Here is a 23,901-nt window from a genome sequence, read left to right as displayed (position 1 = left end):
AGTTAATTTCTTTATTTATGCAACAGCTATTGGTCGAGTTAAAAACGGGCATTGATTTCAGTGCAGTGCTGAAAAACACATTTAATATTTGGCCATTAGGAGGCACCATGGAGCCACATTACTGTGCAAAGGTCTTGAGGTGCCCATTATTTCTTAGTATTTTGTTGGGAAAACGGGAAAACAGTTATTGAAACAAATGCAAAAATACATGTTAATACACTATATAAGGCAAAAACAGAGCTTAACAAAGCTTGAATGCTAATATTCGGTATGACTACCTTTACTCTTCAACACAGCCTGAACTGTCTTAGGCTGCTTTCTTGCGTTTTCTGTAAGTAGTCTTCAGGAATAGCTCTTCATGCTTCTTGAAAGACCTTCTTTGTTCTGTTCTCTGTCAAGATGATCCCAGACTGCTTCAATAAAGTTGAGGTCCAGATGATATTACATAGTGGGTCAAAATCTGATGTCACTTTTCTGTGTTCATTGGTTTCGACAAGATCATCAACACCACTGTCCTAAATGAATGTCCAAACCATGACAGCAACTCCATCGTTTTTCTCAGCTCTCTAGTGTGCCTCTCTCCTGACCTTCCTCATACATACTGGCAACAATTTGAACCCAAAATTTCAAGTTTGGATTCATTCCATAAGACTTGCTGCCACTGATATTCAGTACAGCTCTTGAGTAATTTGGCAAGAATTAAAAATGGCATCTTAACAGATCTCAGCCTTCCAATGAGAACATTTCTGATGAGGCTTCAGCGAATAGTAGATGGATCACCTGAAGTGCCCAAAACATAAATCGGGTCAGGATTTGTTCCTTTTTCCACGGACAATGACTTTCAGATGCTGCATCTGCTGTAGATAGCTTTTTGTATTTTTGGCCTGGCACTTCTCCTTTAGTTCTCACACTGGTCCATTCATTGAGTTAGGTGCCTTTTTTATACTGAAGTGATCCAGGAGTCAGTGTTAAATGGCTTAACAACATTAGAAAAAAACAACAACAACAACACATTCCTCTGAAAATGGTCAGGTAGAAGCGGCCAATGTCCAAAGAAAGAGCTTCAGAAAGCCTACAGAACTATTGATCAAGACCACGTTTAAAAATTACGAAAAAGGTTTGGTTCCTCGAAAGCGGCATATAAAGAAATCAGTGGTGGCTCAAAACTTTTCCACAATATTTATGTAAATTAAGCTGACTGCTAAACATCTTGTAAAACATCAGTCCATTTACATGTACAAATTTAATGTTTTTATCTTAACGTTCATAACAATAAAGACCAAAGAAAGGATCACATGCTGTAAGACCCCAAAGTAAAATGCAAGAAATCTTTCATGCAACACATCATCTTGACATTAAAGATCAATCTTCTGGACCCGTGAAAGGTGACTAGTAATGCTGTTAGACGGGTTTCAGCGATGTTTGCCAAAGAGCTGCTCGTCCAGTTTGATGAGCTGTCGAAGGAAACCTCGGTTAGGAATCACACCACGGCTCTCTTTCACAGCACAAATAGCCTCGACGAGAGTGAGGTTCTGCTTCAGCATCAGGTAAGCCAGGACCAGGGTGGCAGAGCGGCTCACTCCTACATGACAGTGGACCAGCACTTTGCCTTCACAGAGAAATATTAGATTCAATTCCACACATCAAATCCATTTGCCTTTGAACTGTATTTATATCATTTTTAACCTTCTCCTCTTACCTCCTCTGCTCAGACCTCTATGGATAAACTCTGCTGCTGCCTGGAAGTTGACACTCATGTCATAGTCACAGGAGTCACGAGCCTCTACGCCCATGTAGGTGATCTTCATTCCCTCATAGATATCTGGTTGTCCCTTACGATTACTGTGAGCTGCGTTCAGGATGTGAGTGATGTGATTCTTGTGCAAATCAGCCTGGTTCTCTGCACTGTGTCTGGAAAACACACCACTCTGTATTCAGACAGTAGGTTATACGGCATGTATGCAATATTTCATCGTGATAAACTGATCCTTAGAAAAACACTTTAAGCATGCGAGTTCGAACATTCGAGACGTGCTTTCATGCCAAGGCATCAGTGCAAACGCTTACATGGCGTTGTTGTAGTTTATGCAAGTTCCCACTGTGGAACGCAGCAGGACAAGTGTCACGTTACTCATTCTGCATTTGAATCAGATTTATGATCAGCTCCTCTTTCACGTATGTGGAGTGAATCCAGGACTTTTATTGATTTATTTGAGTATTTTTACTAAAAGTATCAGATGACTCTCTCAACACAAGAAAAACATTTGGAGATTTAGAAGTCAGGAAGTTTCCTCAGAGTCATAATCTCAATTTGAATCTGCTGTATATAAGTAAATACTAACGCTAGAGGAATAGGTGCAGTTAGATTATGTCAGAGTTCATCAAAAGAAATAAAGAGGAGTTACTTACTGGTCACCAATGTACAGCCTAGGCCACACTTCATCTGCATGACTGATTATGGCTTTGCCAGTATACAAGAGTTTTTCCAACTCAAACACAGCTAATCCAGGTGAACTCAGGTCAATTTCCAATTTCCGCGGAGGCAGCTCTGCATTCCACCACACAGGAAGTTTTGATGTATAGGACATCGCTTTTTCTGTCGACATGGCAATTTTATCTTTTGTAATGGTTTGTTAAGGGTAGGCAAAAAGTTTAAAAGGTGAAAAGGTTATGGAAGAGTTTGCAGAGACTACCTTTTACAGCTTCGCTGATGAAGAAAACTGCAAACAGATTATTCCACAGTTGGTCGTCTGTAACCAGCGACTCAAGTGGAGCAGGCTTGTTTGGCTCAGATTCACTCACCGGAGGGTGTCCTGTGTGTTGTCAGGCCATTTGACCCTTGAATTAAATTAGACTGCACTTGGAGCCTTCATGGGCGGACATTAATGCTTTTGCGTCCAAATAGCTGTCTATTTAAAGAGCTCAATGCAGGCCTGCAGCTGAAGGCAGTGTGACCTCCAAGCACCAGTTTCTACTTGAGAAAAATAAGCAGTCTTCCCATTTTTAAAACAGAACAACATTTAGAAATGTTGTATGACTGATACCTAAACCGTCTGATATTCATGTGTGTTTGGTAAAGGCAAGGCAAAAACTAATTTGATCAAGAGTTAAAAAATATACTGACATTTAATCATTTTTCTGCCCCCCCCCTCCCACATTTCACTTGTGATCTTTTCACCATTTATCAGGCAAAATTCCCCATCCTATGTTGGAAACATGCATTACATCTAAAACTACACAGCGAGCTGCATTTGAGCAGAAGGGGAAATAAACACACAGAAAATGATTTTCTTTTCCATGCAAACCTTGTGATATTTTTATATTTTTTTTCTCCTAATTATATAAAACCATCCTCTTAAATATGGCACTTTTTGCTAAAACACATCAAGAATGTCTGAGGAGGGAAAAACAAAACAAAACATACATACACAAGATAATGGACAGTGATGCGCACACAAAAATCCGTTTGATATAAACATAGATTTTTGTCCTCATTATCAAAAGGACAGAAAGAAAAACATTTAATCCAACCTTGTCCTTCAGCGTAAAACATGACTGAAAATGTTCAAGTAGAGATTTCAGTTTTATATATATTTGAATGTTCAAAGATGGAGAAAAGGAACAGCTTGTCCAGTCATACTTAATCAAGTCTTTATCAGTGAGTGAAGTGAAACACATGGCATTCATATGTAGGTCTGATTCTAGGTCTTCATCAAAAAAGATGAAATAATTGGGAACAGCAATCTTCTGGGGGATTTTCACTAATCTGCTACACTCAAGGCCCAGTTCTGAGATATCATGATTGTATCAAGTGCCTATCTGACATTACAGTGCATGCAGGGCTTAAACTGAGTGAGAAAAAAAAAAAAAAGAAAAGACAAAAGAAATCACTGCACCTACAAAGGCGGAGGCATGGAGAGGTACGTGGCTATGGACAAAATGCATTTACTCTATTAGGTGAAAGCACAATTTCCTGATCATGCAAAGGGACCGTGAGATGAAACGACAGCCTGCTAAAGAAGTGCAAGAGCTGATACACTTTGGATCAGACTGAAACTGACCCACATTCCTGAGGGACAGCGTGATGATAATCTGCGTCATGAGTCAGAGACAACAGAGAGCTGCAATGTGGCACTACACAAGTTCATCTTCCAGTGACTCGCTCCTGCTTTTGCAGCTGATAGAGTCACTCACTGAGGCTGACGCAGATAACCATGAGCTTTCACGTCTAATACCACCATACCTTTTATACCAGCATTATTAGGCTTTAAAGTTTAATTCCACGTGCCAGTAACTGCTGTGTCTTTTTCTTTGGTCCATGCCACCTTTCACAGGTGTTCTATAGTAACATGGTGGTGGGGAGAAAAAAAAATCCCTACAACACTGGTCAGCAAAAGACGACAAGAACCTGAACATGTCCATGGAAGCTCAGGAAGATGAAAACAAAGTGACCCACAAGCAGAACAAGTCCAGCTCAGAAAGCTTTCTTTTCCAGCTGGTCCAGAATGGCCTGGATTCTCTGTACAGCCTCCTTTCGGGCTTGCCGGACACTCTCCTGTCCCTGAGTCTCCACAGAGTCTAGCACCAGCAGCTCTTTGGTAAGCAGTTCCTCCAGACAACGATAGCTCTTGTCTGTTTTTTTGCCAACAAACTCATCAACGTCTTCCTGAAGCAGCAGTACTCTGGCCATGACCTGCTGGACCTTAGCCAGACTGGGGTTATCGCTCAGGGGCTGAGGTGCAGCCTGACTTGGAGTTGATGCTGGAACCGAAGGCGGGGCCTCAGCTTGCGAAGCAGGATCACCTCTCCCAGTTTTATACATTTGTGGAGGAGAACTTATTTCAGTAGGATTACCACTGGGGGGATTCGAGGATGGTGCTGGCTTCGGTTTAGGTCCCACCAGTGGGGCGCGTTGGTGCTGTTGGTCCTACAGTAACACAAGAGTTTTTAAAAATATTGTGTTTAAAATGTTTGATAATATAAGGATACAGGCTGTAAACTGACTCAAATAAATATACCTTAGCAAAAATTTGGTATTTAATTTTTAGAAAGTCTAATCCCCCCCAAAACAGATGCTATCCACCCAGAATAGATGCGTGATTACAGAAAACAAAGTGCAATGGCGGTTCTAGTTTTACAGTTCATCATGACAGTTGTACTACATTGTGTGCACATCTGTGTTTCACAAAAAAACAAAACAAAATCTCTTAAGATGCTTACCTTGGGCTGGTACGGTGGAGGAGCACCTGTTCCAGTTCCTGGCCACGCTGGAGGATGTGGTGGACGGACTGGATTCCCATAATGGTTTTGTGGAGGCTGTTGCCCCGGCGGCCATGGCTGCTGTGAGGGTACATATGGACCAGAGTGTCCCCATGCGTCAGCCTGCTGGCTGGGATGAAGTGACTGGCCAGTTGGGTATGGGGGATTTGGAGGCAATGCATGGCCACTCTCATTGTAGTGAGGGTACGGTCCGGGAGGATATCCAGGACCCTGAGAGCAGAAATAAGACAAATGTCTCACATTCAGAAAAAGTTTCTTTTGTGTTTAAAAAAAGGCATCTGTTTTTAGATTAAAAAAATAAATAAAAATAAAATTACACTGTATAATATACCTCATTTGTAAGACTTTATTTAAACTATTGTTATATTTGAACACTGTGTGCGCTTAAATGCACCAACCCCTTGGCAGTGTGGCCCAGGATAGTGATGATGTTGGTGTTGAGAATGAGGCTGTCCAGAAGACCCACTGCTTTGCTCTGCATGGCAGCCTTGGTTAGGATAAGAACCCGGAGCCGGTCTTTGACGGTCAGCACAGTAGAAAGGGTTGGATGGGTGGAAACCACTTGTTGAATACTGACTCTGCGCTGGACTGTAGACTCCATGGCCGTTTGGATAACCACCAGGCATTACCTATGTGAAAGACACAAGAAGGGGAACTAGTTATTTAAAATAAAAAGTATAAATCCATCAGAGATACAACAACTTTGACAAGATAGATGTTAATATGAAAATGTAAGTATAAATCCACTAACCCAACCTTAGAGTTAGAGGTACTGGTTATGCTGCATCTGTATAGCCATACCTGTGGATTGTACTGTGGTTGAACATCTGATCCAGAGGGATAGGTATTTGCATAGTGCCCTGTGGAATGAGACTGAGGATACCAGTAGTGTGGAGGGTAGCCTGGATACTGAGGAGCATCCTGCAAATACAGTCACAAAGCATGGTTGGCACCAGAGTACTTACAAGTAGACATTGGTATGACAAAAAACTTTAAAACTACGCCTTCAACGTCACAACCAATCCCAGGACAAACAATAACTGTGCAAACAGGGACATTGATTCATCTGCCTGCGGAACCAGTTATGCAAAATCCTTAAGAAAAACTAACCGGAAATAAAAGGGCCCAACGTGTCACAAGAAAGACACGAAATACTGACTCATTCTTTCAAACACGTGGAGTCTTATTAACAGTGCCGTCACGTCAAGATTAACGTAAAAGTCCCGGAAAACAGCTGAACTCTGTCCTTAGCCGTTACTATTACATAATGCTAGTTAGCTCAGTTAGCCACGCAGCTAGCATAGACAGAGCTTTGTGCGAACTGGCTGAAAATGACCTCGGCCACAAATTCACGCTTTTCTCTAAGGTTTAAAGACACTAAAAGAGAGTGTGAATACCACGAGAATATGTCTGAGCTGTGTCCACTTACTTACCATACTGTTATTCCAGTTCCCGTGATTATTTCCCGAGTTGCAAGTCGAGGGCCAGCCGGGTTTCAGATTGGACTGCATTTGATAATGATGATACTTGGACTAAGCGCTCTTACCGGCAGCCGCCCTGTCATCTATCATTGTGGGGGGGGAAACAAATCGGCAGCGAGCCTCGCGTTACTTATCGGATGTGTCAGGTCGTCTGAAACGCCAGCAGCAATGTTGTCGTTTTCCTATACAAGTGCGGACCCCTCGGTTGAAGTCGGGAAACGACTGAATGACGTGAGCGCCCCCGTGCTGCGCCTTTAATAGCGAGCGCTGCTAAACTTACAGAGGTCTCACTCCGCCAGATTTTTTCTGGCACAACCAACGTTTGGACGGAGAAAGTAACGCCAGAGTCTACCCTCATTACACTAGCTATAAATTTATGATATGATTTTAAGACGTTAAACGTCTATTTTCTGGCCGTATTTCAACAAAAATATACATTTATTTACATAATGTACGGCGTTTTGAATTGTTCCGGCTCTGTGACCATTGTTGTGTAAATACGATCTTTGCCGACGCATGCGCGCCAGTAGACGTTATTAGCCAATGGGGGGAAAGGTCATAAAAATAACATTTTAAAAACATTAACTGCTATTTTAATCTTCAAAACCCACCGATGCCTGAAGTTATATTTATTTAAAGATGTATTTTTTAAAGGGCCGTTTCTGCGTGTTAGAAATGTAGTGAATCGCCAGAACACGAAGGGTTAAATGCTTACAGGAAGTTCATCCCTGGTGTGTATAAAGACGCTTCCTGTGCTAATTTTGTGAGAAACATGTATTGAAACATTAATGGCTTGACGGCATATACAGATACAAGACTCAAATAAGCAGCAGCAGCAGCAGCAGCACCACAAGATGAACTACGTACCAGGGACGGCAAGCCTCATTGACGACATCGATAGTAAGTTGGAGGAGTGATTTGATGGAGCTGATTTGGTTTAAAAAGAAACAATCGTTTCAAGATGTGCAGCATCGTGTCCGACGTAATCTGGATCATCTGGAGCGGGTTTAAATTGTCATTTAACTTGCTCCTCTTGTTTGTATCCCGCAGAGAAGCACCTGGTGCTGCTCCGAGATGGAAGAACATTGATTGGTTACCTGAGAAGCATTGATCAGTTTGGTAAAACTCTTTTAATTATATCCACCTTTAGTATTGTTTTTCTGAGTCGGGTCACTGCATTGGTTACAGCAGGCTCAGTTTATCTGTCATTATGATTCCCATGATCGGGTCTCTTCTTTTCTGCTCTTTATTTACCCCGGTTCTTTTGTCCTCCAGCCAATTTAGTTTTTCACCAGACAGTTGAGCGCATCCACGTGGGAAAAAAGTTTGGTGACATCCCCAGAGGAATATTCATCGTGAGAGGAGAAAATGTGGTGCTGCTTGGAGAGATAGTAAGTAGATAATCTCGTTTTCACTTTGGTTTTTGAAATGGTCAGAAGGATGCAAAGTAAGGCTCAGTAGACATTGTTACTTACATTTCCTTATGTCCTTCACACACTGCATTGATACAGATGTGAGAGTAGGGGTTGACATAAATGGTGGCTAAGGGTCCTCGGGCTGGAGCCTATCCCGGTTGACACAGAGTGAGATCTGGCCTTTCTCACAGAGAGACGCGCAGCCATTCGTGGGCCAATTTAGAATCACCGATTAACCTAACATGCTTATCTTTGGACTGTGATAGGAAGCCGGAGAACCCTCGCCAGTCTTTCTGGCACAAACAGATGCCAGAAAGACTGGCGGGCTCAGAAACTCCTTCCTAAGAGGCAACAGTGCAAGCTGCTGATGCATCCTTAACATCTGACTCTCCTTAATCATGCTTGTCTGATGTACGTCAACAGCCAAGGTGACTCATTACAGGGACACTGCTGTGACACAGGACCTTCAAGGCCAGTACACTGAGCAAAAGTGATTCATGAACTCTTCTTACTGTTATTCCTACCTAATGCTTGACAGCAGTACTCTGCTGTTAAAGGGATCCACATCATGCTGTAACAGTACAGCATGTCATGATGTAAAACTGCTTCAGTCATAGCAGAGGCTCGACAGCACCTGTACTCTGATCTGCTTCTCAGCGCTTTAGAAGATGTTGCTGCCTTTTGTGACATTTGCCTGATGATTAGGTTCATTTGATTGTTAATTTATTTCTGTTCTGGAATGCTGATGTAAATGGAACGGCAGTGATTAACTACTTGGTGCCTTTTGGTGAGCTTGCATCTGGCAAACGATGACAGTAAGCTGACATCAAATCCTGTGTCATATCAGAAATGATATTGATGCACAAAAAGGCACATAGTCTCAGCATACGACATCTTCTGCACGCATTCATTTATGTATAGTTTTAAGAAAATGTTTGTCAAGCATGAATAAACAGCATTTATGTTCATGCTGCTTATTATCGGAAAGCAGTTTGATTGATGGTTGGCATGAACCATGCAGTATTCTTGAAGATTTGCAGATGTTTCATGCCTTTAGTTCTAGGAAGTGGCAGGTGTGCAACCTGTCCTCCTTAACTGGAAAAAGAAAATGGCTTTTGGAGAAATCATTAGCACAGAGGTTCACTTTATTCTTCCACATTATTTGTGTTTGATAAAGACACTTGTTTGCTTCATTAGTGTAATCAGATTGTTTGTCAATAATCAAATTTTTGATCAGGTATTTTATTAGTAACAATTCAAAGTTACAGAACACCCAGTAATTCCAATTAAAATGTGTTCAGTAGTATTATCTGAGTGTTTCAGGCCTGTGCAAGATGTGACACGGTCTCTTGTCTTTGCAGGACATGGATAAGCCCTGTGACACGGTGCTGCAGCAAGTCTCCATTGAAGAGATCTTGGAGGAGCAGCGGCTGCAGCAGCAAGCCAAACAGGAGACAGAGAAAGTCAAAATGCAGGTCCTGAAGGACAGAGGCCTGTCCATACCCAAAGCTGACAACCTAGATGAATACTAGCAGCCTAGTTGCCGTGGGCCTCTTTCTCAGTTGGCATTGGACTGACAAGTTTGAAGTTGAACCTGAGAGCGCATGGGAGCCTGACTTTTTGTTTTTAAGTGGGGAGAACATACCATTATACGGAGTCAATCTACTGTGATGTACTGTATCGATTTAATTTGAGTTTTGTAAGTGGGGGGGTGAAGTCAAGAAAGTTAAAAAAAAATCTTTTTTTTTTTTTTCTCTGAAATCACTATGTTGACAATTAAGAATCAATAGCACTTTGTATTCTTTCATCATGTGGTGAATGTTTAAATAATGTGGAACTGCTATTGAGAGGGGGGGAGACTATGTGCTTTGTCCCATTAAAGAGTTTAATTTTTCATGATGGAAGCTCTACTTGGGTGGGAGGGGTGTCATGCATTAAAGGGATGTGGAGCTCGTCACTTTGGGTCAATCAGGGCCTGGTGCCCTCTTTTATGATGGCGCCACAGACACCACCAAGCCGCTGCAATGTGACATCAAACCGGGCACTTGTGCATTTGTTATGTGGGGAAATGCCATAATTCATTGTGGTAATTGCACTTAGGCAGGCGGCATATCGGTGCATCAGGCTGCCCCACGTCCTGTTTATATAAATGAGAGCCCGTCCGCACACTGAGAAATCGATCCTATCTGCCTTCAGCGGTCAATAATAAGCTTGTTAATCGTTTTGACTGATCCATCGTGGCTTCTGTGAAACGGGGCAGCCGCGAGATTGTACTCACTCCTAAACGAGTTATCCTCGTGCCACATGATTAAGCACTTCCGGTGGCAGTTTAATGTATTTTTCTTCCTTTCGTTTTATTTTATACTATGAACCCAGAGCCTGACAGCCTGCAAGCCATAAAAAAGTTTCCACATATCAAGTCTTATTATATAAAGTGCAGTTTCCGGTGAAGCTTCAGCGTAAAGTGCTTGTCTTCAGGAGGAGGGCAGAGGACCCCACATGAAGGTTTGTCGGTAACGTTAATCTCGAAGCAAACGCTACAGTGGACACTTGGACTGACTCGACCTGATTTCTTCACTAGATCTTTTTTTTTCGTTATACACTCCTGCCTCCATTTCACCAGCAAACACTCATAAAGTTGTAAAAACACAATAATACAGCAACAGCGCGCTTATGATGATGTAAACAATTTTTTTAAAATATGAAGAAGCGAGTCATTTGTAAGAAATGAACAGAGCTGTATAAGTTAACGGTTTGAATAATATTTCTGATTCAATGTCCTGTCGGACATTGCTTTAAAATCTTTGACAGATTTGTTATTATTTTAAGTAAAAATGAGATTTAAAATGGGCCTTTTTCGTTTATTTTGGAGCAGTAAATGGCAGTGTATTTGCCAGAAGCTCATCTGTGGAGATGTTTAGAGAGAATTACAGTTTAATTACAAAGATAGCCCTTCTAAAATGTGGATTTGCTCCTTGCTGTTATAAATCCTTTGAAAATCCTTACCTTACAAAATTACTGGATTCCTCGCGAAACGGCCAATCACCTGGCATTCAGTCGTTATGTATTTATATATTTTCAAAGGTTAAATGCTTGTTTAGCTTTGTTGATTCGCGAAAGTGATCCATAACGTTATGCACACCAGTTCTCGTATGTAGTTTAAAATTGAACACCAGAGGGCGACTTTACCTCTTACCCTTTTAATCTTTACTGCCACTACAGTCGGAGCACCTGTGCTTGCGTTACTGGGGCAGAAATGGAATCACTTTGGCGGAAAGAAGCTCACTAGTTGTAGAAACTCTTGGGTATGAGATTCATGGCTACTCGAGGTGAAACGTGCGGGACCAAATAAAATGTGAATGTAGAATCCACAAAAAGCATTTTATAAAATGTGTCGCTTCCTCCAGCGAGCCAGGCAGTTGTAGTGTGCTTTTATTTTGCAGACACCGTGGCCTAACTTCTGGTAGAGGCTCACTGTGTGACGCCGCTTAACTGAGAGGCCCAGCCTATTTTGATTACGCACCAACAGGGGAGGAGGGGGCCCGCTGATGTCCTCTCTCGTGCACTCAGCCAACCCCTGCTGCTGCTGCTGTTGTAAGGTAAAGCTGGCGGTATCCTAGTGTACCCTTGTTAAGGATCCGCCGCCGAAAGAACCCGGTTTGCAGACATCGGATCTTCCAGAAATAATTATTTTATGCGTCGGGGAGATTTCCTACCCAAATTACGCATGGAATGGTTTTGGGGGGATTGGAGTAGAAATGCAGCGCCGCACTTCCAGCCCACAACAAGAACCATGCCCAGCTTACACTGCAAGCAAATTTATGACATCCTGTTTTATCCTTTACGACTTTGATATGAGTGAATTTTACTTGGATAGTCACCAGGAGTGAAGAAAAAGAAACGCATCGCACAGAGCTGAAGGACGCTGTATTCGCCGCAGACGTTTGTGTGCCGAGAAACCTCTACGTTTAGGATTTTTTTTTCTTTTTCTCTTTTTTTTTCTTTTTGATGGAGCTGGAGAACATAGTAGCCAACACTGTACTGCTAAAAGCCAGAGAGGGTAAGTTGACACAAATAGTAAGCGGGCCTGCTTTTGTCATATTTTGAGCTGTGCAGAAAAAAAAATAATCGTAAGGATGACGGCAGCCTGCAGACTGTGTGGCTCATTACGGCAGGTAAATCCTAAAGATGCAACAGAAAAAAAATCGGGAGGGGGGTGCTGTGCAGACAGTGCAGACAACATCAACGGAACACCGCGAAACTGCTCGTCTTGTAATCAGTGATAGACTCGAGTCAACCAAAATCCTTGCACATTTTGACAGATTGTATGCCCCCCCCCCAAATTATATATATAAAATATATATATGTTGGGGGACGGGGGTGGCAGGGGAGGGAGGATGGGAGGGTGGTCTGCCTCCCACATCCGCTTTCGCTGTCTGTGCATATGAAAGCGGCTCTTTCGCAACGTTACGCATCCTGGAGCAAACACTGACACGGGGAATAACTCCTTTCTAGAGGGGGAATAAAATGAGCTTAGGCTGTCTGACATTTGAACGGTGATCCGATGACGTGACCGGTGTTGAAATCTGTGTAAAGGGCCCCTGCGGAGAGACGGACTCTGGTTATCTGTGTAGAAAGAGTCAAATGTCTGAAAAGGCCAGTTGCAGCCCGACAGCACGGTCTGAAATATGAAGGCGCACGGTGTCATTAATAGTTCATTCTGAGGAAGACAGGGTTGCGCTGAGGGCACGAGGAAGGCCTGGAGGTAAACGCCGCGCACTGTGTGATGCATTGACCGTTTTGGTCGTTGGGATCATGTGGGCACTTTTATTTCAGGTTTGGGGCCTGTGGGAAGTTACAAAACAAAATTCATTAGGTTTCGCCTCATAAGCCAAAATTAGGGAGTGTTTTGGTAAATCCTGAGAGAAATAGCCAGCCTTTTCCCTTATTCAGTCTGGGTAATGTCCAGAAACTTAAACAAAATGAAAACGGATTACATTTTGTCCTGAGTGTACCTGGGTCCCTTTGGGATGCCCTTTGAACCCTCCTCAGTAATCCCAAACCTGTTTTGGGAATCAGCAGGGTTTAAAAACCACCACTCACACTCATCCCACTTTATTGTCATGATTATTCTTTTTTTGTTTTGTTTTTTGGAACTGGTTGCAACATTTTTCTGTCTTTCTGTAAATGCATCAAATCTTTTGCTTCAGTTTAAAATGACTCGGTGTATGTACAAGTGCAAGTGTACACAGGTCTGGTTGCAGGGAAGCTCATAGTTTGATGTGGCAAAAGCCTCTGCAGAGTTGCAAGATGACGCAGGAAAAGACTTTGGTTCTCTCGCAGCTCCTTCCACGCGTGTTACAACGTTGGCACGTTTTTAAAATAAATGGGCTTCTTGCACATAGAGCTGGAAGTGTTTCATAGGCACTAATAGAGTAATAAAATGAACCAGGATGGCGACATGCTGTCAAAATCCACACGAAGAATGCCTTCGCCCGTGGGTTGGACTGGACGTTTGTTTTATGGCAGCAGAACACGACTGGGCCGAATGAATCAAGCTTCATGAATTAATAAGAGCAGTTAATGACCCATGACAGATCTCGCTTGTCCCAGCTGCTCCAATGGTGTGCATCTGCCCTGACTGTGTGTGCGTGTGTGTGTGGAGGAGAGAATAAGGCCTTATACAATTATTGGATGAGATGGATCTTTGAGTTAATAGCTGAAGCACGACTTTCTCAGCAGCTTGATCAATGCCTCTATAAATGTAGCTGTGTGGGACTGATTCAACAGTTGAATTGGAGCCGGCTGCAGTGCACACACTGAACAGTTTCACAGGTTGCATTATTTGTTGTATCCTCTAATGGTCTAAATCATTAGAGGTTTTGTATTACGTGATGCAGTGCCAAAGGCTATGCACATCCATGTCTGCTGCTGTTAATGCTGCTGCTTTCTGTGCATGCATGCATTTAAGCAAGGCACAGTACTGTACACACAGAGACTCATTTTAGATCATGCACTAGCAACAGCGAGAGAATGCGAGTGGAGCAAAGTGAAGAGTGTTTTTTCCTGTTTGTTTATGCGAGCATATCTCCAGCCATGCCTGAACTGAGAGGCAAGCATCCTCTGTCTAAACTTCTCCAGCTACGGACAACAGGAAGGCCCAGTTTACACTGCAGTCTTTGGCTTGTTTATGCCAGCATCCTCACACCTCCCAGATCAGTAAAACTGTGCAAGTTGGAGAAAAGAGGAGAAATAAGAAAGCTATTGATATCCCCGGGCCAAGAGTGGCAAAACAGGCCTCGTGCCAGCCTCTGGTTGCTCTTTGACTCTTCAGTGTCAGCGATGGCTGCTCTGACGGTGCTGGTCTGGCATTTGCCGCCAAGTTTGGTGAAGGCTCATCGTCGCTTATGAGTATTCAGAGATAATTTTGAGATTAGTAATTAGCTGGAAGATTGGAAACACTTTAGAAATGGAGGATTTCTAATCAAAAGAGTGCTCCGTTTAATCACAGTAAAAAACCTAACTTGATTTCCACAAGAGGAATTTTTTTCTTTTTTTTAAAGAGAGGGGCTCTGACCATATTGGACCATTTTGTTAAGTGACCGCTGTCTTACATAAAGCTCAATGGTATAATACGCTATCAGTTTGATGCAGCCCATAAGCTATTTAATCAAATTGATTGTTACATAACAAACTGAGTGGGCTACTGCCATCCGAGCTCCATCTTCCTGTAGAGCTCCTCTCCGGTCTCTGCGGAAGATACTTTATGGATGATGAGTATGCGGTGAAATGAAACACTTCGATGGTCATCTGAGTATCATCTGACAGCGACAGCACTGCTTACTGTGTCTGAGCAGCAGGGGGAAACGCTGGTGCGCTGGCCTTAAAAGCTGTGATGTCTGTGTGAGTTTGTCAGCTGAGGAAATTGGGGCTTTACAACAGATCAAAAAGAACAAAGGCACTTAGGCCTGACAGGGCTCTTTGTTTCAGTGGGATCTGTTACACTGTGGCCTTTAATGTTATACATATAGCTGACATACAGTCAGAGCGAGCGAGCAGGTATAATATCAGAACATACTGTAGATTTATGTGTGCGATAGCCGATGAGGGGTGTGGGGCAAATTCCTTTGTTTAAATGTAACCTGAACTTAGCCACTGTGACGCGAGCAGCATCGGTGCAGTAGACCCTTTGCTTATTGTGTGTGTGTGTGTGTTCACAAGCCTCTGTCTGCCTGCCTCCCCATTCACAACTCTTGCTGGCAGCAGTCGCAGATTCCAAGCCAGGCGAGTGAACGTCATCGGTTGTTTAAGTGAATGAGAGCAGGGGAAAAACTGCATTGCTGCATCCAGATGCCTTTCTTGAATTGTGGTAACAGAGCCCGGGCATTTAGTTTGGGCGACTAGACAGAATTCCACTCCGCTGCCTGTGGGCTTTCTCATTCGAGCTGCAGCGTTTTTTGAATGTTGTAGTTACATAAGTAAAACTCCCGTTATATAAAAAATAAAAGCAGCTGAGGTGCTGTGGACGACTAAAAGTGATAGAAATACAGCAGGCGAGGATTTATTATTTAATCATCACTGAACTGAATTCTCAGTAAGCCTCCTTTCTGTAGCCTCTTAATTGAACTGGTAAATGTTTTGTATTGTTATGAAGTTACCATTGGTAATAACTAAGGAACAGCTACTACGTAAACCCAGAGAAACTACAGCTGAAATATGAAGAAAAACTCATTTCTTTACCGACCCAACTGCAGTAAAAACAAGCCCCAGTTTTTCCACAACATTACTTGACTTTTACAATAAATTCATGTGTGATCTCATGCATGCTGTGGTGCAAGTTCATGCTGGTTGCATAGAAAAGGGGACAGTCTATCACCATCTGAGACAAGACAGCGAAGTAATACCACGGAAAACTTTTACAGTCCAGTTTCAGCTTAGTCACTAGGTAGATTGTCATCTTTTTACTGAGTTACTTTGTTGTGGTTAAATAGGCGATGGCATGTTCTATTGCAAAGGTTATGAACATGATAATAGTGCAAGCAATTGCACAGTTTCAGGTTACTGGTAACTTTTCGAAACATTACCCAAACGAGGTGTATGTACATATGCAAACGCACATTAAACACGGCTAGTAAGCGCTTGTCATTCTGCTGAGACGGCTTCCTCGCATAACTAAAACAGGTTATTATAGTAGTGAGAAGGCAGCCGTTGAGGGCAGAATAGGGGTGCAGTGGTTAGCAATGTCACCTCTCTCCAAGACAGTTTCTGGTTTGAAACTGTCGGCCAGCTGGGAGCTTTCTGTGTGGAGTTTACATGTTCTCCCATATGCCTGTGTGGGTTCTCCGGGTACTCTGGCTTCCTCCCGCTGTTGAGAGACACGCTTGTTAGGTTAACAGGCCATTCTCAATTGGCTGCAGGTGTGGATGTGAGAGAGCGTGTTGTCGTTTGTCGGTGTTAGGCCTGTGATGGACTGGTGTGTGATTGTGGTGTACTGTGCCTCTTGCCCAGTGTCAGCTGGCATAGGCTCCAGCCCCCTCCCACGACCCTACTTTGATAAGCAGGTTAAAATAGATCGTGCTTGTGCATAAGTGAGTAGACAAACATGATTCACCTCAAATTTTCTAGATTTCACGTGTGAAAACAGCTTTACTGAGTAGATTGTGAAACAGTCCCGGGGACCTACTGCCGGTAACACAAAACTTCCTGAAGAGTGTTACCAGATGTGCTGATGTTATTTTTCAACCTAAGTATAAAAAAAAGTCCCTTGTCAAAAATGTAAATGTTTGAAACGTTTTTGTAAGGAAGTATAACCATGAAAAACAACATAACAAAAAAGCAGTTCATTGGAAAGTACTGTTTTCATTCCTAGATAGTACACAGTTAAATTTGGGTTGGACAAAATTTGGATATTTACAGCTGTAATTTGAATGGACGTCTGTCAGAGGACCTCCTTTTTTACACAGTACCTAATTATACATGACTTATTACAAAGAAAACACAGTCACAAATACATCATAGTTAAAGTTAGTAATACCTTTTCTTTTTTCTTAGTGTTTCAGTGTTCAGTATTTACCTACTGATCATCAGTGGTAATTACCCTAGAATACACTAGAATTTACTGTATAATTGCCAGTAAATAATATGTAATCGGTGGAGTGAAAGGAAAAGGGTTATGATATTATCGGGCGATCGTGGCTCAAGAGTTGGGCGTTCGTCTTGTAATCGGAAGGTTGCCGGTTCGAGCCCCGGCTCCGACAGTCTCGGTCGTTGTGTCCTTGGGCAAGACACTTCACCCGCTGCCTACTGGCCAGTGTCCGGCAGCCTCGCCTCTGTCAGTGCGCCCCAGGGTGGCTGTGGCTACACTGTAGCTTGCCATCACCAGTGTGTGAATGGGTGGATGATTGTGTATAGTGTAAAGCGCTGTAGGGTCCTTAGGACCACAACAGACCATTTACCATTATCAGCTATTTACATAATTATTTAATCTTTTGTGACATTTTTAGGCATACACCAAAAAAATTGCTTTTTTTTTTAGATTTACTCAATGAATCTACAAAAAGAAACATTAGAACAATCGTCTTAACTAAACCAAAAATAAGCATTTACTGCGTGTGTAGATAGATATAGAATAGCCACTTAAGTGTCATCCAGTTTAGTGCACATCACAACGAAATTTCTGTGCATTTACTCGCCGTCAGACTGTACAATATAAATCTAAAGGTATAAAAAAGGAATCTAGGATATGTACACGTAAGAATATAAGAGAGATTTGTGTGTATTCACTGCTGTTAGGAAAAAACTGTTATATATATATTAGGAAAAATGACTATATTGCATAGTAATAATAGCAGCAGAAAAATATAGTGTAAATTACCATTCCAGGTATGAAATTGCATTGCCCTAAATATACAGTCGCTGATTATTTTGATTATTAACTCAACATGGCTGTGTCTTAAATATCTGGAAGTCTCCAAAAGTTTGTCAGAGTCCCGGATTCAGCCTGCACTAAGCTCTGATTGGAGCATATTGCGTTTGAAACCAGTCCTACACATTTTTTATGTTTTTTTGCTGCAGTTGTTCTCTTAAGAAGACATTTTATTTCTACATAGATTACTGGCTGATAAGAACTGATTAGTCATTGCTGCTAGGAGAGTTACAGTTAGCCTATTGTCTTTGCAAGAGATTTACAGAGGGTTGTGTGTGTGGGAGAAGAGGTTGGAGGGATGTCGGGGGTGGGTGCTTCAGCGTTCCATAGAACAGCAAACCCAAGCAAGTCCAGCTGCTGTCGTTACAACTCGCAAAATGTAGTGAAATGAGCTGCGCCCTCCACTATCAAATGCACAACACTGATCTTTGTTGTTTGCACCTGCCAGCTAATGGTAATCTGAGTATGAGCACTATATTGCAGACTCTGTAGTCTCTGTTACGCACAAACTTTCTGCCCCGTTTTCATATAAACAAAAACATTTGCCTGGAGTACTCCTCTCTCAGGACCTGTCTGAAAGGACGGAACAGAGGAATAAAACTGTCAGCTTTTATTTAGTAGAGACTCTTATTGGAGGGAAACCAGCCTCTCATTTCCTCATCGGGTCCTCCTGACAGGAAAGAAGTAAAAGATTTTTTTTTTAAAAGAGGACCTGAAAAGAATATATCGCGTATACATGCAGGACTGTTTATGGTGTTATTAACAAAAGGTGATTCATTTGAATACGACATGGATGGGACCACACTGGCAATGCCCGACTATCCCATTGAATCCCATCATGTGTTTTCTGGAAGTGAGATCACTGCTAATGTTGTTAAAAGTATATTACAGATAACTTGAAAAAATTCTCGGTCCTCATAAGATGGAGCCTGCTGACTCTAGTTATTCTTTAGTGCCGTGCCAGGCTGGGAATTGTGATTTTTTGAGCTCTTTGAAATCTTTTGAAAACTTTTTGTTGCCCTCCAGGTGTGCAGATTTGAACCCTTTAAAGCCTGAACCACAAAACAATTGTTTAAATTGAGTATTAACTAAACCATGTGACAATATTTTAAAAGTAATTAAATATCCATTTGCATATATGAGTCTTAATTTATACAATATTTGCTACATCCAGCATATTAATATTATTATTTTGTAATTTATTACTTTAAAATGCATTGCTCAGTTTATCCAGGTTTTTCCAAGGGGTGAAAATCACACTGATGATGTAGTCACAACAACTCACAAAACCTCATGTGTCAAATATGATACATTAGGTATTTTAAAGGAGGAATTTTTCATTTGTTTTTTTCATTTTCATTTGTCTGTAAATTCCCAGACATACCCACAGTTAGATCACTGTTAGCCTGGCAGAGCTGCTTGCACGGCATGTCTTCATTTACATTTGGGGTATTATATATGACCCTGCATGTACAGCTCACACCATTTCAATTAATATTATTGGAACGTTTTTGCTGTTTAATTTTTTTTTTTTGGCTGTAAATTCAAGAATAGGGGTTCCTTTATTGGCTCTTCATTCTCTAACAGCAGTTTTGCACTGAGATTATAAAGCAAAGACGAAGCAGAGATACCCATATCTCCACCGACAACACGCCACAAGGCTCGCTGTGTTTTGAGTAGGAGTGTGACTCATTTTTTCTTGAGTAGAAAAAAATTCAGCTCTCTGGCTCCTACTATCTCTATTGTTATTGCTGCCTCTACCCACACATACAGTATACGTAACTCAGCTGGATGCAACAAGTTCACGCCTGTTCTCCAGGGGTTGTCGAGTGGAATTCTGGGAAATACAGGAGATGATTTTCTAAAGTAAAAGTAGACTCGGTAAGCCGAGTGAAAGTGGATGGAGGAAAAAATGTGAATTTTAAGCGCTTGTCATTAAAGTACTCCAGGAATGCAGTCAGAAGCCTCTCAGACACACAGGTGATTACTTAAGTACTGTTTCATCGTGTCTCCATGTGCTTCCTGCGCTCTGCACTGCTGCCATATTGCTTTAATGGAACAGCTGATGAATTTTTGATGTGCATTAATCCAATAATCTATACAGTAACTTCTGAACCTTTCTCTCTGATATCTCCTGCTGGATGAAGAGCTAAATGCCAGACTGTATACGTCAATGCAAACACACTCAGAACCTACATGATGTTAAATGAGGCTGTTTATTTCCTTTAATGTCAGGACAATTAAACATAAAGAAGAAATGAGGGATCTTTTATGTTTGAGGAAATACACAACTGTAAAAAAGTGCTGATCCAGCCTTCGGATCCAAAAAAAATTGAAAAAAAAAAGGCACAGGGATTTATTAAAACATGTTTTTGGATGTCGGTGAGGATGTTGAGGTCCGGGCTCTGTGGAGGCCGATCATGACTGATCCATGTTTTTACTGCATTGGCAGCATGTTTGAAATTATTGACATGCTGAAGCTGTTGCCAATCAGATGATTTCCAGATGGGAGTGCGTGATAGATCAAAATCTAACAGTACTGTTCTACATTCGTAATTTAATCAATTTTGACAAAATCTCCAAATGCAACTCCAAACCATGACAGAGCCTCCACTGTGTTTTACGGATGGCTGCAGAGACTCACTGATCAATGTCTCTGAACAGTGAACAGCAGATGGATCTGTGCTAACACTTCTTTCTTGACTTGTCCAGTTTCTTTATAATTTTTAAGGACACACGGTACACCATGCCAGGTTTCCCACTAGTAGCCTTTTAGGAATCAGTTTGTTGGTGTTAAAATAGTATTTTGGCATTTTTCCCAGATTAAATTAAAGACATGGGAGCAAATGATGTGTGTATAGGCTGCTAGTAACAAAGTGCCTGCAATTTAAAACTGGTTCTTTGCAAAGTTGTCTGTTATGTGTGGACACAACACTGGTTCGTATGGAAGCCCGTTTCCGCCACTAAAAAAAAAAAAAAGGATCCATAACTCAAAATTCCGAGTTATTTTCTCAAAATTCTGAGTTATTTTCTCGAAATTTCGAGTTACTTTCTCGAAATTTCGACATATTAACTCGAAATTTCGATTTATTAACTCAAAATTTTGAGAAAAGCAACTCAAAATTTCGAGTTAGCGCTGCCAATCAGTAATCTACGTGAATGACGTCATTTCCTTGTTACCCGGAAGCTGAAGCCCTCAGCTACAAATGCTACAGCTAAGCTACCGGTATTACATCCAGTCGTGAATGCACAGATTGCTGAGTGTTTTCAGCCTGGCTTCACAAATGATGAAATCCCTGTGTTATTAGCTGAAACACATGGTGTTACTATCAGCAAACGTACTCGCGAAAGCGCCAATTTGTTGGGATCCGTTTTTGAGTGCGCGGTCCTCTGCGCCATATGCTTCCGGGTAACAAGAAAGCGACCTCATTCACGTATATTTTTGATTGGCAGAGCTAACTCGAAATTTTGAGAAAAGTAACTCGAAATTTTGAGTTATATTTCTCGAAATTTCGAGTTACTTTTCTCGAAATTTCGAGTTAATAAGTCGAAATTTCGAGAAAATAACTCGAAATTTCGAGTCATGGATACTAGCTGTTTTGTTTTTATTTAGTGGCGGAAACGGGCTTCCATAGGTTCGTCCCTTGAGTTAGTTGCCTTTTTTATGCTTGAATGATTCATAGGTCAGTGGCTTAACAAACAAACAAAAATGGTCAGGTAGAAGGACTGGAGTGAAAAGGCATCCAGTGTCCAATGAAAGCCTGGAGAACTATTGCTCAAGACCACTTTAAAAAACAATACAAAACAATCTGGCTGCTTGGCAGCAAAATATTAAGAAATGAGGTGTGGCTTTGTTTTTATACATAACATATTGTTATTTATAGGAACCTATGACACGGGGATTCTTTAGAGTGCATTAGAGTAAAATCAGCTAATTTATTTGTATAATATTGTAAAAACATAAATCTTGAGTAAAGTTCCAGAGAGTTATAAATGAGGTTGAAAGAGTTCATTAAGGAGTTTGGCTCATTTAAGGCCAAAGCAGATTTTAAAGACTCTTTTTTTTCCAATCGAGGCATGTTTTCGTGGCAGGACATCACAGGAGCAGGACAAGGAACAAATATCTTTATGAAGAGACTGTGTGTTTCATGCAGAAGGAAAGAAAGAACCCACCCAGTAATGTCAGTCCACAGTGCCCCATGAGTTCTATCACACTGATGAGTCGGCTCTGTGCCTTTCAAGCACTTTCCTCAGTGTTTGCTCACTTAACTGCTGATTTTCACTCTGAATAAACTAAAAATCATTCCTCGTAGAGATGTAGGACTGTATCGCAACACTGTTCACACTACCAAAACATTTATCGAGGTAAACAGATGCTATAATACCTCGTCAGAGCACAGGAGCATCCTGTTACGGCTAGCTTCATGTGGACTATGCTCTGTCCTCTTGGATCTTTATGGATGAGCAAACAGCAAGTATTACCCAGCGTGCCCTGCGCTGTGTGTGGTCCTTTGATCGGACAGCACGGTGGGTTATATAATTTCAGGGTTTTTTCGTGCTTTTTCCCCCCCGTCACATTCCATACTTTATATATTTATAGAACAGGAAACTTGTGGCACCTGACTGTTCCCAGACAGGATATGTACCCTGCCTTCTGCTGCGCTTGTCAGATTTCTGTCCTTGCATGCAAGTTTTGACACTGAGTGTCTTCCTACACCGTGGCTGTTTTGCTCGTGAACACATGAACTTTAACAGGCGCCGCTTCTCTAGTGACAACTGCCACAGCGCCCTAGCTCTGAGGTCATGGACTGGTTTGACCACCTCAGTTTGTATTAACACATTGCTGCTGCCCTTGGGCTGGTCTCTATTAATAGCAGTAATGTTTACAAGGACATAAAGACGGGGAAATGGGCAGTGTTGTGTGTTTTTTTCTCTCCCTCAACTCTTTGTGCAAAAGTAGCTGTTGGCAAAAGGTTAAACCTGGAATTTATGTCTCAATCTTAAACGCGTGTCGAATGCGGCTACTTCCTTAGGTCAAGCTAGATTTGGTTGTTGTTTTCAGCACACAGCTCGCTAGGTTGTTGGGACACAGCTGAATAGAACGCCAATACTGTTGCTGATAAGATCTCTGTTTTATTGTCTATGACTGATTTTGAGTTTATGACCCCTCATTAAGCGGTTCAACATGTGACCCTCACAGCAGCCAAAAGAAGCCGAGTGTGTTGCCAGGTAAAAAGGTGCACGTCATCAATGTTTATTTCAGCAGATGTTACAGGCGGACCATCCAGTTGTTATTATTGTGATATATGTGGACACGGGAGCTCATTTAGGATGGTAATAAGAACAGAGGCACTGACATGACATCATGGTGGAACAGACCAACAAAGACCGTCTTCCTGCTATAGTCCACCCCTGCTGCTCAGGTCTGGGCAGTGTTTCCCCTGCCTTCCTGTGGCATACACACACACACACACGCACTTTTAATATGTGGATTAAATCTTCAATAATGAGTCTTTCACATCTTGTTTTGGTTTGCTTTCAGTGCTGCTGGCTTGACCTGATAGGCATGCGCATGCATATATGCTTATATTTTTAATAAACTGGTATGCAGTGTAGTACCTTAAATCTTTATTTATGTCTACATTCCTGTTTATACTGCATATATAGGAGCAACATTCACACATGGCGTGATGCCCCCCCCCCCAAAAAAAAAGCAGTGTGCCAAGGTATGTTTTTTGTTCTCTTTGCTCCTCTTCTGTCTTTGCAGCAGATAGATATCTAGTACGATTTAATCACATTT

The 23,901-nt window shown here is 41.8% G+C and overlaps 4 protein-coding genes across 5 annotated transcripts in view; 2 read left to right on the top strand and 2 right to left on the bottom strand.

Annotated features, from left to right (window-relative positions):
• Positions 1-19: 19 nt before the first annotated feature.
• LOC146375875 (dual specificity protein phosphatase 26-like) lies at positions 20-3,005 on the bottom strand. Of its 2 annotated transcripts, XM_084947013.1 has the most exons (4): positions 2,694-3,005; positions 2,410-2,596; positions 1,700-1,911; positions 20-1,609 (listed from the first exon to the last, which is right to left on the bottom strand). In XM_084947013.1, the coding sequence occupies exons 2-4, from the start codon at positions 2,586-2,588 to the stop codon at positions 1,413-1,415; spliced, it is 588 nt and encodes a 195-aa protein (XP_084803139.1). In that variant the 5' UTR covers positions 2,589-2,596; positions 2,694-3,005; the 3' UTR covers positions 20-1,412. The 2 variants fall into 2 exon arrangements, with proteins under 2 accessions (XP_084803139.1, XP_084803138.1); XM_084947012.1 differs by having other exon boundaries at positions 2,410-3,005.
• A 621-nt stretch (positions 3,006-3,626) lies between these two features.
• On the bottom strand, positions 3,627-7,002 carry bag4 (BCL2 associated athanogene 4). Its single transcript, XM_084947011.1, has 5 exons — positions 6,714-7,002; positions 6,082-6,201; positions 5,679-5,909; positions 5,221-5,490; positions 3,627-4,927 (listed from the first exon to the last, which is right to left on the bottom strand). Exons 1-5 carry the CDS (start codon positions 6,789-6,791, stop codon positions 4,475-4,477), a joined length of 1,152 nt encoding a protein of 383 aa, XP_084803137.1. The 5' UTR covers positions 6,792-7,002; the 3' UTR covers positions 3,627-4,474.
• Positions 7,003-7,480: 478 nt separating this feature from the next.
• lsm1 (LSM1, U6 small nuclear RNA associated) lies at positions 7,481-10,070 on the top strand. Its single transcript, XM_084947400.1, has 4 exons — positions 7,481-7,661; positions 7,812-7,880; positions 8,037-8,152; positions 9,538-10,070. The coding sequence occupies exons 1-4, from the start codon at positions 7,616-7,618 to the stop codon at positions 9,706-9,708; spliced, it is 402 nt and encodes a 133-aa protein (XP_084803526.1). The 5' UTR covers positions 7,481-7,615; the 3' UTR covers positions 9,709-10,070.
• Positions 10,071-11,689: 1,619 nt separating this feature from the next.
• The window catches only part of grk5l (G protein-coupled receptor kinase 5 like), a 32,432-nt gene continuing 20,220 nt past the window's right edge, over positions 11,690-23,901 (top strand). Inside the window, exon 1 of the mRNA XM_084945361.1 lies at positions 11,690-12,236. Within this exon, the coding sequence (XP_084801487.1) occupies positions 12,185-12,236 (52 nt within the window). The 5' untranslated portion in view covers positions 11,690-12,184. The remainder of the gene's footprint in view (positions 12,237-23,901) is intronic.

Source organism: Perissodus microlepis, chromosome 12 (assembly GCF_051167445.1).
Source record: "Perissodus microlepis isolate ML-2025 ecotype Zambia chromosome 12, ASM5116744v1, whole genome shotgun sequence".
Lineage (NCBI taxonomy): Eukaryota > Metazoa > Chordata > Actinopteri > Cichliformes > Cichlidae > Perissodus > Perissodus microlepis.
This window is presented reverse-complemented; position numbering and strand designations above follow the sequence as displayed.

Bases quoted from the DNA above. Each gene is read 5' to 3' on its own strand.
- LOC146375875 (XM_084947012.1), bottom strand. From the start codon at position 2,606: ATGTCGACAGAAAAAGCGATGTCCTATACATCAAAACTTCCTGTGTGG. The intron at 1,912-2,409 runs GTAAGTAACTCC...TGTGTTTTCCAG, and splicing joins AGGCTGTACATTGGTGACCA to ACACAGTGCAGAGAACCAGG. The intron at 1,610-1,699 runs GTAAGAGGAGAA...TTCTCTGTGAAG, and splicing joins TAGAGGTCTGAGCAGAGGAG to GCAAAGTGCTGGTCCACTGT.
- bag4 (XM_084947011.1), bottom strand. From the start codon at position 6,791: ATGCAGTCCAATCTGAAACCCGGCTGGCCCTCGACTTGCAACTCGGGA. The intron at 5,910-6,081 runs GTATGGCTATAC...TCTTTCACATAG, and splicing joins AACCACAGTACAATCCACAG to GTAATGCCTGGTGGTTATCC. The intron at 4,928-5,220 runs GTAAGCATCTTA...GTGTTACTGTAG, and splicing joins CTCCACCGTACCAGCCCAAG to GACCAACAGCACCAACGCGC.
- lsm1 (XM_084947400.1), top strand. From the start codon at position 7,616: ATGAACTACGTACCAGGGACGGCAAGCCTCATTGACGACATCGATA. The intron at 7,662-7,811 runs GTAAGTTGGAGG...TGTATCCCGCAG, and splicing joins CCTCATTGACGACATCGATA to AGAAGCACCTGGTGCTGCTC. The intron at 7,881-8,036 runs GTAAAACTCTTT...TTTGTCCTCCAG, and splicing joins GAGAAGCATTGATCAGTTTG to CCAATTTAGTTTTTCACCAG.